General features: G+C 47.1%; 1 protein-coding gene across 11 annotated transcripts in view; it reads left to right on the plus strand.

The window, feature by feature from the left end:
• Positions 1-16,114, plus strand: part of adgrb2 (adhesion G protein-coupled receptor B2) — a 1,298,770-nt gene that overhangs the window by 683,628 nt on the left and 599,028 nt on the right. For all 11 annotated transcript variants that reach the window (XM_038801790.1, XM_038801818.1, XM_038801834.1 and 8 more), the window contains 2 exons: positions 7,729-7,923; positions 13,592-13,660. In XM_038801790.1, the coding sequence (XP_038657718.1) occupies positions 7,729-7,923; positions 13,592-13,660 (264 nt within the window). The remainder of the gene's footprint in view (positions 1-7,728; positions 7,924-13,591; positions 13,661-16,114) is intronic.

Below are 16,114 nucleotides of genomic sequence, written 5' to 3' on the forward strand. Positions count from 1 at the left end.
TATGGACAAGTGGGATTTTAAACATAAAACACTGTTTATTCCATTAATTCAACTTAACCTTTTTAAATAAACATTGGATCACTTACCACCCCTTACTTCAAAGATAACCCCGAAAATAATACAACACTAAATAATCCCTCAAACTGTTCCTTTAAACCTCCAAAAGACTTCACCTTTAACAACAGACATGAGGTTACATTCAATATACTTATAGTCTTTGGATTTTCAGACACCAACAGACTAGTTCTGTGTTTTCTTCTTGCAGCTTTTGCAAAACACAAACAAAACCCAGCTTTCTTCTCAAACCGGCTTTCTCATTTCAAATAGCTCACAGCAAACCAGCCAGGCACTTTTCAGCTGATCTCTCTCAAACTGAAACTAAAAGCAGAGTGAGTTCATCTCAGCTCCCCCCCCACCCCCTCCTCACCTTCAGTAATGTGAGCTGCCTCATTTCTTAAAGGTACATTGCTTAAACATGCATTTCTTAAAGGTACTCTCAAATGACACAGCGCAAGTATGTGTAACGGAGGGCTGTGAAAGCGGGCGGTTTGCTGGTGTGAGAAGTGAGGGGGTGTGGGTTTGGGAAGTGGTGTCCGTACCTCTGGTCAGCACCCCACTCTATCCCCTCCTGCATAGTTGGTGAACCTGGAGCCGATCAGAGCGTCGTGTACGCATTGGCCCTGGCGCACACGTGATGCAGCCTCCCTTGCCTGCCTGGGCCCCATGTTGTCCTCATCGTCCCCCTCCCCCACATCCGCCTCATCAGACGAGGCCTGCCCTTCCTCCTCATCCTCCTCCAGGACATCGCCCTTCTGCTGGACTATATTGTGAAGGATGGGGGCCGAGCCCCTCAAACATGTTAGGGACAGCCGAGTATGCCAGGATGAAGGAATCATGCACACTGCCTGGTTATCGGGCGCAGAGATGCTGGTCAGAGGCCAGCTGAACGTTCATTGAATGGTACTCCTTTTGATTGGAGTCGAGTGGCCTGTTATCCACAGGTGCCCATAGGGCAACATGCATCCTGCCAATCACCCCCTAGACCCAGGGCATCCCGGTGATGGCAGTGAACCCGGTGCCCGGGAATCCTGGTGGGCTCGATCCACATGGAAATGGTTGTATTGCTCCGCTTGGGCGTATGAGGCCTCCGTGACGACATGGATGCACCTATGCACTGAGGTCTGTGAGATTCCGGACAAGTCCCCACTTGGCGGCTGGAACGTCGCGTAGACATTCAGGGCAACCGGCATCTTGACGGTCACCGGGAGCCGGTGTCCTCCCCCAGACCCCCGCAGTGCCAGGTGTGCCATCATCTGGCCCCTCCGACAACATATCTGAGCCGTCAGGTCCTCGAATGAGAGGCGGTGCTCGTACGCACGAGATCTCATGCGGCGTCTCCTTGGCACCTCCTCCTCCCCCACCTGTTGGGCGGCCAGCCCTCCAGCCTGTGTGGCTTCCACCTACCCCTTTGCAGCCCATTCCTCTGTAGCCGGGTCCTCTGCTGCTCGCTCTGCTACTACCCACTCCGGTTCCACGTGCTAGTCAGAGTAGAAATGACAGGATGTATACGATGAATACGTAGCTGAAAAGATGTGTCAGGAGGAGGGTTTCAGATTCCTGGGGCGTTGGGACCGGTTCTGGGGGAGCTGGGACCTGTACAAACTGGACGAATTACACCTGGGCAGGACTGGAACTGATGTGTTCGGGGGGCTGTTTGCTAGAGCAGTTGGGGAGTGTTTAAACTAATATGCCAGGTGAATGGTAACCTATGCAAGTTGTCAGAGGAAGAGGGAGCAAGGACAAAATCAAAAAGTCGAAAAGTGAACAAGAAAAGTGATAGACGGAGAAACCAAGGGCAAAAGCTAAACAAAAATATTGGGAGCAAGACAAACAATGTGAAAAAGACAAACCTAAAGGCACTGCGCCTTAATGCATGGAGCATTTGCAATAAAGTGAATGAACTAATCGCGCAGATAGTTATAAATGGGGGATTACGGAGACATGGCTGCAGAGTGACCAGGGATGGGAACTGAATGTCCCAGGTTTTTCAGTATTTAGGAAGGACAGGCATAAAAGAAAAGGTGGTGGATTGCACTGCTGGTTCAAGAGGAAATGAACACAATAGTGAGAAAGGATATTAGCTCTGACAATGTGGAATCTGCATGGGTAAATACCAAGGGGCAAAAAACACTAGTGGGTGTCATATATAGACCTCCAAACTGCAGAGGTGATGTTGGGAATGGCATTAAACACAAAATTAGAGATGCATGCAATAAAGGAATATCGGTGATCATGGGTGATTTTAATCTTCACATAGATTGGACAAATCAAATTAGCCACAATGCCGTAGAGGAGGAATTCCTGGAGTGTTTACGGGATGGTTTTCTTGACCAATATGTGGAAGAACCAAATAGAGAGCAGGCCATCTTAGACTGGGTACTGTGTAATGAGAAGGGAATCATTGCCACTCTGGCTATATGAGACCCTTTGGGGATGAGCGACCATAACATCATAGAATTTTTCATCAAGGTGGCACTCCTTAAAACTTAAAACTACCGAATTAAGTAGTTAATTTGGAGACTATGGTGCTGAATCTTAATAAAGGGAACTATGAAGATATGAGGCGTGAGTTGGCCTTGATAGTTTGGGGAGAGTGACTTAAAGGGATGGCAATGGATAGACAATGGCAAACATTGTCACTACAGCAACTGTTCATTCCTGTCTGGCACAAAAGCAAAGGGGGTAAGAAAGCCAATCCATGGCTTACAAAGGAAATTAGAAACAGTATCCGATCCAAGGAAGAAAAATTCAGATTGGCCAAGAAAAATAATAGGGCTGAGGACTGGGAGCAGTTTAGAATTCAGCAAAGAAGGACAAAAAGATTTATTAAGAAGGGGAAAATATAGTACGAAAAGAAGCTTGCAGGGAACATAAAGACTGACACTAAGTGTTTCTATAGATATGTAAAGGGAAAGAGATTGGTAAAGAGCAATGTAGGCCCACTGCAGACAGAAACAGGGGAATGCATGATAAGGGACAAAGAAATGGCTGAGCAATTGAATACATACTTTGGTTCTGTCTTCACAAAAGAGGACACAAATCAGTTACCAGAAACGTTGGAGAATGAAAGGTTTAGAGAGAGGGAAGAACTGAGGGAGATCAACATTAGTAGAGAAATGTGCTGGGAAAATTAATGGGATTGAAGGCGGATAAATGCCCAGGGCCTGAGAATCTGCATCCCAGAGTGCTTAAGGAGGTGGCTCTGGAAATAGTGGATGCATTGGTGGTCATACTCCAGGATGCTATGGACTCTGGAACTGTCCCTGCAGGTTGGAGAGTAGCTCACATCACTCCAGTATTTAAAAAGGGAGGTAGAGAGAAGGCAGGGAATTATAGACCAGTGAGCCTAACATTGGTAGTGGGAAAAATGCTTGAATCCATTATCAAGGACTTTATAGCAGAACATTTAGAAAGCACTGGCAGGATCATTCAGAGTCAGCATGGATTTATGAAGAGGAAATCATGCTTGACAAATCTGTTGGAATTCTTTGAAGATGTAACCAGTAAAGTTGACAACGGGGAGCCAGTCGATGTGGTATATTTGGACTTTCAGAAGGTGTTTGATCAAGTCCGTCATGAGAGATTATTGTGCAAAATTGAAGCGCATGGGATTGTGGGAAATGTATTGAGGTGGATAGATAACTGGTTGGCGGAGAGGAAACAAAGAGTAGGGATTAATGGGTCCTTTTCAAATTGGCAGGCAGTAACTAGTGGGGTACCACAGGGATCGGTGCTGGGACCCCAACAATTAACAATATATATTAATGATTTGGATGAGGGAACAAAATGTATCATCTCAAAGTTTGCAGATAATACCAAGTTAGGTGGGAGGGTGAATTGTAACGATGCAGGGATCCGACAGCATGATCTCGACAGGTTGGGCGAGTGGACAAAGCAATGGTAATTGCAGTATAATTTGGATAAGTGTGAGGTTATTCACTTTGGAAGCAAAAACTGGAAGGCAGATTACTACGTGAATGATTGTAAATTGGGAGAGGGGAGTGTGCAGTGGGACCTGGGTGTCCTTGTGCACCAGTCGCTGAAGGTAAGCATGCAGGTGCAGCTTCCTGAGGAAGGATGTTTTTGCGCTCGAGGGAGTGCAGTCAAGGTTTATCAGACTGATTCCAGGGATGGCGGGACTGTCATATGAGGAGAGATTGACTAGGTTGGGATTGTTCTCGCTGGAGTTCAGAAGAATAAGGGGGATCTCATCGAGACTTATAAAATTTTAATGGGACTAGACATGGTAGATGCAAGGAATGTTACCAATGATGGATGTGTCCCACTGGAAGACACCTGGAAGTCACCTGGAATGGTTGGACTTCACCCCAGGGTCTTAAAAGAGATAGCTGAGGAAATTGTGGAGGCATTGGTGGTGATCTTTCAGGAAACATAGAACATACAGTGCAGAAGGAGGCCATTCGGTCCATCGAGTCTGCACCGACTCACTTCAGCCCTCATATCCACCCAATCCCTGTAGTCCAATAACTCCTCCTAACCTTTTTGGTCACGAAGGGCAATTTAGCATGGCCAATCCACCTAACCTGCACGTCTTTGGATTGTGGGAAGAAACCGGAGCAAACCCACGCAGACACAGCGAGAACGTGCAAACTCCACACAGACAGTAACCCCCCAGGGAATCGAACCTGGGACCCTGGCGCTGTGAAGCCACCGTGCTATGCACTTGTACGACCGTGCTGCCCCAACACTGGAGGCAGGAAGGGTCCCAGAGGGTTGGAAAGTGGCTAATGTCACACCACTGTTTAAGAAGGGAGGGAGGAGGAAAACGGGAAATTATAGGCCTGTTAGCGTGACTTCAATCATTTGTAAGATTTTAGAGTCTGTTATTAAAGATGAGATCGCAAAGTACTGGCAGAAGGCAGCGAGTGGGGATAAAGGGGTCTTTTTTCAGGATGGCAGCCGGTGACCACTGGTGTGCCTCTGGGGTCTGTGCTGGGACCACAACTTTTCACAATATACATTAATGATCTGGAAGAAGGAACTGAAGACACTGTTGCTAGGTTTGTAGATGATAGAAAGATCTGTAGAGGGACAGGTAGTATTGAGGAAGCAAGGGGCTGCAGAAGGATTTGGACAAGGAAAGAGAGTGGGCAGTGAAGTGACAAATTAAATACAATGTGGAAAACTGTGAGGTTATGCACTTTGGAAGGAGGAATTATGACATAGACTATTTTCTAATGCTTAGGAAATCAGAAACACAAAGTGACTTGGGAGTCCTTGTTCCTTGTTCACGATTCTCTTAAGGTTAAAATGCAGGTTCAGTCAGCAGTTAAGAAGGCAAATGCAATGTTAGCATTCATGTCAAGAGGGCTAGAATACAAGACCAGGGATGTACTTCTGAGGTTGAATGAGTCTCTGGTCAGACCCCATTTGGAGTATTGTGAGCAGTTTTTGGCCCCGTATCTAAGGAAGGATGTGTTTGCCTTGGAACGGGTCCAGAGGAGGTTCACACGAATGATCCCTGGAATGACGAGCTTGTCATACGAACGGTTGAGGACTCTGGGTCTGTACTCGTTGGAGTTTAGAAGGATCAGAAGGATCTTGGACGAAATTCTCCGACCCCCCGTAGGGTCGAAGAACCGCCCGGGGCCGGCGAAAATCCCGCCCCCACCGTGGCCGGAATTCTCCGCCACCCGGGAATTGGTGGGGGCGGGAATCATGCCGCGCCGATCAGCGTGCCCTCCGCGCCGATCGGCGTGCCCTCCGCGCCAATCGGCGTGCCCTCCGAAGTCCCGCCGCTGAGAGGCCTCTCCCGCCGACGTCGTTTCAACCACCTCTGGTGGCAGAGGGATTGGCGGCGCGAGCGGGCCCCGGGGTCCTGGGAGGGCCGCGGGACGATCGGACCCCAGGGGGGGCCCACCGATCGGCGGGCGGGCCAGTGCCGTGGGGGCACTCTTTTTCTTCCGCCGCTGCCACGGCCTCCACCATGGCGGAGGCGGAAGAGAACCCCCCTACCGAGCAGCGGCAGCTGACGCACCGGCGTATGCGCAAACCGACGAAGGCCTTTCGGCCAGCCCCGACGCCGGTCGGCGGGCGTCAAAGGCTGTTGGCGCCAGTCGGCGTGACATCAACCACTCCGGCGCGGGCCTAGCCCCCAAAGGTGCGGAGAAGTCCGCACCTTTGGGGAGGCCCGACGCCGGAGTGGTTGGCGCTACGCCGGGACCACCCGCCCCGCCGGGTAGGGGAGAATCCCAGCCCTTATTGAAACATACAGGATACTGCGAGGCCTGGATAGAGTGGACATGGAAAGGATGTTTCCAAAACTAGACCATCTTAGACTAAGGACGATACTTTAAAACAGAGATGAGGAGGGATTTCTTCAGCCAAAGCGTGGTGAATCTGTGGAACTCTTTGCCGTAGAGACCAAATCACTGAGTGTCTTTAAGACAGGCATAAATCGGTTCTTGATTAATAAGGGGATCAGGGGTTATGGGGAGAAGGAGAAGGCTGGGGATGAGAAAATATCAGCCATGATTGAATGGCAGAGCAGACTTGATGGGCCGAGTGGCCTAATTCTGCTCCTATGTCTTATGGTTCCAAGGATCACAGTCTGAGGATTCAGGGTAAACCATTTTGGACATATATAAGGAGACATTTCTTCATTCAAAGAGTGTTGAGCCTGTGGACTTCATTACCACAGGAAGTAGTTAATGCTAAAACGTTGAATATATTCAGGAGGCGGAGAATGGGATCAAAGGCTATGGGGAGAAAGCAGGATTAGGCTATTGAGTTGGATGATCAGTCATGTTCGTGATGAATGGCAGAGCAGGCTCGTAGGGCCAAAAGCCCTCCTCCTGCTCCTATCTTCTATGTATCTATGTACTTTAACACCGTGTGGCAAGCGACACATTTACACCATTTTCTGGGTGCCGGAGCATCCAGATTTGGTGTCAAACCAGTGCCTACCTCGATTTTGGCGTTGGATGCTATTCTCCACCCATTCGCATTTCGCAATTTCAGTATCGGCAAGTGGAGAATCCTGCCCTCAGACTATCACTCTCTGACCTGCAGATATAGCATTAATGGTGTTACCATCTGATCTGCATACAGTAATCAGAATATGCCATTCTTTAAATATTTATTCTGTGAAATGGGAAGCTTAGCATGCTTTGAGATATGTACCTAAAGCAGAATATAATACTCTAAATGTTGTACTTGGAGGCCTAGGTATGAGTGCCTGAGAACTGCTATGGGTTAAGTCAGTGAAATAAGAAGATATGAAATGAAAAATGAAATGAAAATTGCTTATTGTCACGAGTAGGCTTCAATGAAGTTACTAGATTACTAACCACTGTTTGTATCTCACAAATGGTTAATTAAGTGCCAGCGGGGTGGCACGGTGGCACAGTGGTTAGCATTGCTGCCTACGGCGCTGAGGACCCGGGTTCGAATCCCGGCCCTGGGTCACTGTCTTTGAGGAGTTTGCACATTCTCCCCGTGTCTGCGTGGGTTTCACCCCCACAACCCAAAGATGTGCAGGTTAGGTGGATTGGCCACGTTAAATTGCCCCTTAATTGGAAAAAATGAATTGGATATTCTAAATTTAAAAAAAAAATTTTTTTTTTAAATCAAGTGCCAGCAAATGTTCAGGTAATCTGACTGTTCTGAGAAACAAAATGTTGAATTTGTGTATGTGTGTCTTCTTAGATACGAGAGCATCTGGCTAAAGGACAGCGGATGTTGGCAGGAGAGGGCATGATCCAAGTCATAAGAACTATGCTGGGCTTGATGGAAAGAAAGAATTTCTACAGTGGAGATCTCTTGTTCTCTGCAGATATATTGCGGAACGTGACAGACACATTCAAGAGAGCCAGCTATATTCCTGCTTCTGGTGATATACAAGTGAGGATTGCACTTGATGACCAATGCTTAATTTCTTTACATTTTTGATTGTCTCCAAGGCATATGTATCAGGATGACCGATAGAGCTTGCAAGTCCATACTGCAATCACATACACTGATATTTTTATTGTCATAAAATTAATGTGCAGTGAATGTAAATGATGTTGATAAAGTCTGCTCATTATTGCTCGTTATGAGTTACCTGGGAAGGTGATTGTGGGTGGCCATTAACTGCTGCAGTCCTTTTGTAATAATAAAAATCTTTATTATTGTCCCAAGTAGGCTTACGTTAACACTGCAATGAAGTTACTGTGAAAAGCCCCTAATCGCCACACTGTGGGTGTACAGTGAGGAAGAATGTCCAATTCACCTAACACCACCTCTTTCGGGACTTGTGGGATGAAACCGGAGCACCCGGAGGAAATCCACAGGAAGAACGTACAGACTCCGCACAGACAGTGACCATGCCGGGAATCGAACCTGGGGCCCTGGTGCTGTGAAGCAACGGTGCTAACCACTGCTACCACACCGCCCAAAACAGTTGTTAGTGACACATTGGTGCGAATATAACTTTCAGCAGATGTAGTCACGGGGCAAGTAGCAGGATGGAGAGCTAGCTTGCTTCAAGACAGGAAGCAGAGATTAGGATAAAGCAGTTATTCAGATTGGCATAAGGTGCTCCACAAAGATGAGCACTGGGACCACTGTTGTTCACAACACATATTAACACTATAGACAAAATCAAAACAGATTTTATAAATTTGCAGGTGACATGAAGTTGGGGGAACACTTAATGCAGTACTGGGGAGAACTGGGGAGATATTAACAAACTTGCAGAATGGGCATACAATTGACAAATAAATTTCAAAATAGATAAATGTGAGGGAGAACACTTTAGCAAGAAAAATAAGGGGATTGCATAATACTTAGAAAATAAGAATATAAATGTAGTTGAGGAACAAAGCGATCTGGGAGAATAAAGACACAAATAACCAAAAGTAAACCAATAGGTTAACAGGGCCATTAAAAAAAGTAAACCAAGGGACAGCATGGTGGCACAATGGTTAGCATTGCTGCCTGTGGCGTTGAGGACGTCTGTGTGGGTTTCACCCCCACAACTCAAAAATAAAATGTGCAAGTTAGGTGGATTGGCCATGCTAAAATTGCCCCTTAATTGGAAAAAATAATTGACTACTCTAAATTTTAAAAAAAGTAAACCAAGCTCAAGGTTTATTTTTCCAGGGATAGAATGAAAAAGTGAAGTTATGCTAAACTTGTGTCAACTTGGACAGACCATACCTGAAGGACTGCACACAATTCTGGTTGCCACTCTTTAAAAGGATATACGGCTTGATTTTCCTCTCTTGACATGGGCCATCCCCTATCCTGACACATGCTCATTTCCCAATGTCATTTCAGCTGTCCGCTATTTTGACTAGCATGGGAAACGGGTCGGGTCATAACCTGACAAGCATGCCAACAGAACTCAGGACTTCCACTCAGCATATAGCAGCTTCAGAACTATTGAGAGTTTCAAGGATCAGATGGGGCTTGGAAGATTGTATGAACCATGTGAGCTCACAACCCATGTGAGTTCAGAATTTCTTTTCAACTTTAAAAATAAAGATAATTCTGTTGTCTTGATGGAAAAATCCTTAGGAAAGGCTCAGAATCTGCACCAGGGTGGGTGAGGAGGCAGCGCCGTGGTGCCTGAACATCCAGTCTGGGCACAAATCTCCCACTAATGGAAAACAGTTCTTTCAACCAGGATTCACTAATCTATCCCCCAAGTAGAAGTGCAGCTCTGGACGTAGGTACAGGACCTTTACCCCTGCAGGTCTTTCAGGCACAGCAACAGCCACCACGAGTGCCACAAAGAAGGGTTTCCAGGCAACAGAGTGACAACCTCAACAGCTAACACTGAGGAGTAAAGGGAGCAGAGAATACCCAGAGCAATATGTGTGTTGCATTCAAGCTCAAGTTTACCCTGCTGGAGATGTCAAAGCGCCAGCAAAGAAGGAGACTTTACCTTTCCAGGAGATGATAGCCAACCTCCGTCCTCTACTGAACGGCCACTCCATCGCCATACCCTGCCAGTTGCACTTAAGGTCATCTTGGCCCTCAACATCTTTGCCTCAGTTTCCCTTCAGGGGTTCGCTGCTGATTGGAGCATTCATTCTATAACAAATATCCTATTCACAATTCACTTCTCAATGAATGCAGCTTCGTAGACCCATAGGGAAACTGGGTTTGCAGCTATCGTCATATTCACCCTGGTCCAGGGTCTCCTGGATTGCTCCCATGTGACCATTAAGCCACCCATAGGAAGAGTTAACTGTTTCATCAATAGGAAGGAAGGTGTACCATTCAATAAATGAGCAGCTGGTGTGCAACTATTAAAAAACCTCCTGCCTGCCTGTGCATGCTTTCCAGGGAGCTGCTACGTTGGGAGTTAAGGCTTCCTCAACTCTTCCATCACACCCCCAATTGCACAATGGATTCTGAACGACATTAGATACCCTCTGAAGAAAAAGTCTAAAATACATCAGAATGTTCCAGAACTGTTCAGTAGGTCAGGCAGCATCAGTGGAGACAGAAAAACAAAGTTAATGGGTGTGATCCAATGGCCATTCTGCGCCCGAAAACAGCCCCCAGGATTTACTCAGCTCCCAACACCTTGCGAGATTCATATCTTTTCCCTCATGTACTGATCTTAGGTTACCTTAATGCATCCAAACTATTTGTTTCAATCACAACACCTTGCGAGATTCAACACGATCTCACAAAACGTTGCAATGTAAACCACACCTGCCCACAATGGGCGGAATCACGTTTTAGTAAATCTGCATATTAGAGTGAGGCAGCTACCCTCACTTTAATTTGCAGATTCCCGAGGTACCTAGAGCTTTGGGATTCAACCCCTTCGACTTGGAGACCTCGGGCGAGCATCGTTCAGCACTGGTCCCCCCAAACAGTTCTTCAGGGGGATCGGATAGTTCCACCTCCATTCTCGATACAGTTTCTAGTCCTGTTCCTGCCTCTGTCTCCCTTGGGTGGCTGCAGCCCTGACTACACCTCATCCTGACTCTGGGATAAAAATACAGTGGGAAGGCATAGGCACTTAAGATAGTGTGAAAATCCAGCCCATCGAGGCACTGTAGAGGGTGGAAAAAACGATTTACAGGAATAACACCAGAAATCCAGGGTGGCTACATATTAGTTGTTGGGTCTTTTTTGCTTGAAAAGAAGGCTGAAGGATCATTTAAAGACCTAATGGAGATCTGTAAGATTATGCAATTATGGATGGCACGGTAGCACAGTGGTTAGCACTGCTGCTTCACAACGCCCTGGATGCAATTAAACATCTACTTTAGTTCTGTCTTCTGAGAGGAAGACACAAATAACTTCACAGATATGCTTAGGAACCACAGGAGGAGGAACTGAAGAGTATTAGTATTACAACAAAAAACTGGTGCCGGAGAAATTAATGAGACTAAAAGCTGATAAATCCCCAGGGCCTGTGAATCTACTATACAAGGTGGCCATGGAAATCGTGGTTGTCATCTTCCAAAGATCTATAGATTCTGGAACAGTCCCGAGAGATTGGAGGGTGGCAATCGTAACCCTGCTATTTAAAAAAAGGAGAGTGGGAGAAAACAAGGAACTGCTGACCAGTTAGTCCAACATCAGCAATAGGGAAAATGCTCACGTCCATTGTAAAGGGTGTAATAACATGATAGTTTGAAAGTATCAATGGGATCAGACAAAGATTCTTTTTGATAAGTTTGAAAGATTTTGATAAAATGGAGATACAAAGAATATTTCCACATGTGGGGGAGACCAAAACTAGAGGTCATCTATATAAGCTTGTCATCTAGGATTGTCACCCAGAAATCAAATTGAGAAGAATCTTTCTTACCCAGAGAATGGTGAGAATGTTGAACCCACCATGTAAAATAATAGATCTGCAATTCTTACAGGTCTAAAAGTATTTCCACTCCTCGATAGCTAATCCCCAGGGTAATAGCATGCAGCTCAATTAATTTCATAACTTCTGAGTGAAGTTGCAATGTGTTATTGATGTTAGGAGAGGTTACGATTTGCCTGATCCTACTTACATGCTTGAGATTATTGTCCTGCCTGGGTGCCATTTTATCTTCAGTCATATTCAAGTCAGCCAAGAATCCCACTACAGGCAGGAGGGTACTTCTTTTACAGTCAAAAGTAATTTTCATGTTCTGGGGGCAGCCTGCACTATGTGGGCCAGCTGGGCCAGACCAGGAGGTACTGGCTGGCCAGAAGAGGCAATAGTAAACTTTTAAATTGACAAGGAGTCCTTACATATACAGCCGTCAGCTCCAACTTTTCCTCTCCTTCAGTTGCATTTTCCCGGCATTGAGGTCTGAAGGCTTCCGTGCCTAATTTCCTTATATCTCCAACAGTCCTGATATCAGTCCTGGATTTAAAGTGGCCCAGGCCTCATGCTCAGCCCGCATGGTGTCCGGCAAACTTTATGCACACCTTTATTAAATAGCGGGGCAACAGGCTCAATATTGTAATCTAAAGGAATAGTTTGTGAATTGAGGAAATGTTGGAAAATTATATTTAGGGCATCAGCAATTTTCTCACCTGGATCCAGACAAGGAGACTCACAGCAGGGAGAAAGTGAAAGGGCCAAGAGAGCTGGTGGTGAGATAGGGCTCGATATCAACAGCATAACAATTATAAAACACAATTTTGTTGGAGAAAACATAAATACTGGAACCCAGACACACAAAAAAGCTATACATGAGTACAATGCCAGCAGCTAATTTTTAATTATGTATTCGCGACAAAGCAGTTGACCCTCATGCCAATTAACTCAGTAACCACCCCTTCATCACCAGGGGATTGTGGCTGCAGTTTGTACAATCCAAAGGATGCACTACAGCAAGGCTCCTTCAACAGCACATCCCTCCACCACCAAGGAGCATACAGAGTATCAATGTCATGGAGCATCCAAATCACAGACCATCCTGACTTTGACTTAGATTATTACTTCTTTAATGATGCTGAGTCCGAATCCTAGAATTCTTTACATGATAACCAACACAGGAAAAGGCCATACTGTTCAGCCACTTCATGCTAGCATTTACGCTCCAACTTGAGTCTCCTCCCAACTTTCCTCATCCATATCTGTCATCGAAACTTTCTCATATCTTTTCCCTCATGTACTGATCTTAGGTTACCTTAATGCATCCAAACTATTTGTTTCAATCACAACACCTTGCGAGATTCAACACGATCTCACAAAACGTTGCAATGTAAACCACACCTGCCCACAATGGGCGGAATCACGTTTTAGTAAATCTGCATATTAGAGTGAGGCAGCTAGCCTCACTTTAATTTGCAGATTCCCGAGGTACCTAGAGCTTTGGGATTCAACCCCTTCGACTTGGAGACCTCGGGCGAGTGCCGTTCAGCACTGGTCCTCCAAACAGGTCTTCAGGGGGATCGGATAGTTCCACCTCCATTCTCGATACAGTTTCTAGCCCTGTTTTACATTACATCTTTTGTTTTACATTACATTCCAAATGTTCTGTGAATGACCAAATTATAAAATAATTTGCAAAATGAATGGAGAAAAGGGAAAGAATTACAGAATTTCCATCTTTTTTTATTCACCCAGAAGTTCTTTCAGATCGTCAGCTACATGCTTGAAGCAGAGAACAGAGAAAAATGGAAAGATGCACTTCAGGTAAGTAAGCCTTTTCTGTGCAAAAGTACTGGGATATTATGCATGACTTCCAGCTGACTCCACTCAAGTGTCAGTGTTTGTACCAGAATTGACGTCAAACAGCTCAGCAGTTCTGCCAATGGCGATATTAAATGATAAGTTTATATATCGTTAGATTGGTGGTGAGCTGTCATTGAATCCCTTTGGACCTCTCATGATTTCTGATGGGATGTCTTTTATCATTCGAAGCCCCTTCACCACTTACTTTAGTGCTATCAGCCATTCAGTTGGAACCTCAACATCAGCTGTCTCCCATGTGAGACATGGATCGGGATTCTCTGTTCCTGAGACTAAGGACGTGATTCCCTGGCCACGTTGTGCTCTCGCTTGAGCGCAAAGTGGCCGAAAAATGCTAGGAGAGGCTTGCAGCGAGCAAGCTCCACACCTCCCGGGATTCTCCGAAGTCCCGTGAGATGTCAGTGCTGGAACTCCGCCCCAAATGGGCAGGACCGAATGATGCTTGAAGACATAGGTCGTAAACCTACTTATGACCTATATGCGCAAGATCCACCGGCCTCCTTCGATTCTCCAGGGAGGCTGCAGTTGGCCGCCGATCAGTGGATAAGGTAAGAGTGGAGGGTTTTTATTTCTTGTTTTTTTTGTAATGATGGTTTTTCTCGGGTTTGTATGTTTGCACTGGATATGTCTGTTTGAAGAAAATATATATTTTCTTGTTGCTGTTTTCCTGGGACCGGGTGCGGGGAGGGGAGTGGGGCTTGCGCAGGAACCCCACACCAGCAACCTTAAGTCAGCTAGTGAATGGAGGTGTGATGGGGGAGGGGCTGCGGACATTGGAGCCTGGTGAACAGGTTTTGATGGGCCTCACGGGGTTGGGGGAAAGAGGCGAGGGGGGGTGAGAGACCTCCGGTCAGGTTAGTTACGTGGAACGTGAAGGGATTGGGGGGGCGGTGAGAGGTCAAGGGTGTTTGCGCTTCTGAAAAGTTTAAAGGCTGATGTGGTTATGTTACAGGCGACTCATCGGAGGGTGAAGGATCAGTTGAGGCTCTTGTACTCATACGAGCTATAATAGTGCGTGGGGACTGGAACTTGGTGCAGGAGCCTAGGCTGGACAGGTCACAGCCATGCTCGCTTGCCCAGTCGGCAGAGATAAGGCGTTGACTAAGCTTATGATGGAAATGGGAGGGGTGATCCGTGGAGGTTCTTGCATCCGAGGGAGCGAGAGTATTCGTTTGTCTCCTCGGTCCACAATGTTTATTCAAGGAAAGACTTTTTTTGCAGTAGGGAAGACGCTGTTGGCTGGGGTTAGGAGATCAGAGTATTCAGCAATAGCAATTTCAGATCATTCACCGCATTAGGTGGACATGGTCTTGGAGAAGGGGATAGTGCAGAGACCAGTGTGGAGATTGGACGTGGGGTTGCTGGGGGACTGAAGTTTTTGTGAGATGATCGGGAGGGTAATTGAGAAGTACATGGGTTTTAACTGCACGGGGGAAATATCACAGGCGGTGGTATGGGAGGCCCTGAAGGCGGTGGTGAGGGGGGAGGTGATATAGTTTGAGGCAAAGGTGGATAAAGAGGAAAGGGAGGAGCGTCAATGGCTGGTAGATAAGATGTTGGAGGTGGACAGGAAGTATGCAGGGGATGCAGATCCAACACTTTTAGACAGAGGGAGGGAGCTGCAGTCTAGTTTTAATTGGTTATTCATGGGCAAGGCGGTGTGCCAACTGAGGCAGGTGAGGGAGCAATTTATGAGTATCGGAAGAACTTTGGAGGGAGGCAGCGGAGAGGGAAATTGTCCAGATTCTGGATAGGCCGGGGAAATTAGTGGTGGCCCCGGACCAGATTAATAGGGGGCGGGATTCTCTCAGCCCACGCCGAGTCGGAGAATTGCACGATGCCCCCCGACGCCGGTACGCTGATTCTGGAGAATTGGCGCCATTGGTGGCGCCGGTCAGGGGCTACTCTACGCGGCCCTCCCGCAATTCTCCGCACGGGATGGGCCGAGTGGCCGCCCAAAAAAGCCCGAGTCCCGCTGGCGGCATTCACATCTGGTCTTACCCGGCGGGACCTCAGCGTCTATCCTGTCGGAGGCTGCCTGGTGGGGAGGGAGGGGGGTTCGAACCCCGGGGGGGGGCCTCTTTTGCTCCGCGTCGGCCCTTGTAGCCCGACGCCATGTTGTGTCGCGGCCAGCGCAGAGAAGGAGGCTATCGCACCTGCGTGCATTCGCGCCGGTCGCAGTGCGCATGCGCAGACCTGCGGCATCCATTTAACGCCGGTATTGTCAGCTGGAGCAGAGTGGGTCACTCCAGTGCTGTGCTGGCCTTCTGTCGGGCAGAGAATTGCTATACTTCGCGGTCCGATGACGCCGTCGCTAATCTGCCCAGTTTTTACGACGGCATCAACACTCTGCCTTCAGATGGGAGAATCCTGCCCAGGGTGTTTGAGGAGTTCTAT

The sequence above is a fragment of the Scyliorhinus canicula genome, chromosome 1 (genome assembly GCF_902713615.1).
Source record: "Scyliorhinus canicula chromosome 1, sScyCan1.1, whole genome shotgun sequence".
Lineage (NCBI taxonomy): Eukaryota > Metazoa > Chordata > Chondrichthyes > Carcharhiniformes > Scyliorhinidae > Scyliorhinus > Scyliorhinus canicula.